Source organism: Phaethon lepturus, unplaced genomic scaffold (genome assembly GCF_000687285.1).
Source record: "Phaethon lepturus isolate BGI_N335 unplaced genomic scaffold, ASM68728v1 scaffold27689, whole genome shotgun sequence".
Classification (NCBI taxonomy): domain Eukaryota; kingdom Metazoa; phylum Chordata; class Aves; order Phaethontiformes; family Phaethontidae; genus Phaethon; species Phaethon lepturus.
In genome coordinates this window covers 6,650-6,902 of record NW_010565961.1, presented here as the reverse complement: position 1 = coordinate 6,902, position 253 = coordinate 6,650, and the positions used below count along the sequence as shown (strand labels likewise).

At 56.9% G+C, this 253-nt stretch overlaps 1 protein-coding gene across 1 annotated transcript in view; it reads left to right on the top strand.

Annotated features, from left to right (window-relative positions):
- Positions 1-253, top strand: part of LOC104627213 (DDB1- and CUL4-associated factor 8-like) — a gene marked incomplete at its 3' end in the record, with an annotated part of 7,147 nt that overhangs the window by 781 nt on the left and 6,113 nt on the right. Inside the window, 1 exon segment of the mRNA XM_010295343.1 lies at positions 1-47. This exon segment is cut by the window's left edge and continues 7 nt beyond it. Coding sequence (XP_010293645.1) covers positions 1-47 — 47 coding nt within the window.

The window sequence follows — 253 nt, the reverse complement described above, 5'->3', positions numbered from 1 at the left end:
GGCCGGTGCTGGAGTTCGAGAGCGGCCATAAGAGCAACGTCTTCCAGGTGAGGATGGTGTGGGGAGGGTCCTGGCAGGTGACGCGTGTCGTGCTCTGATCGTTCTGGGCTGGGAGATGATAGAAGAACCTCCACGGTAGGCAGGTATCTGCTCTAGAAGCACCTAATTTCAGCTGGACGATGCTGTGTGGGGCAGGAGAAATGTGTTGTTAAAGCTAAGGGCTGTGGGAAGAGCCCAGCCCCTGTGCAGTGAT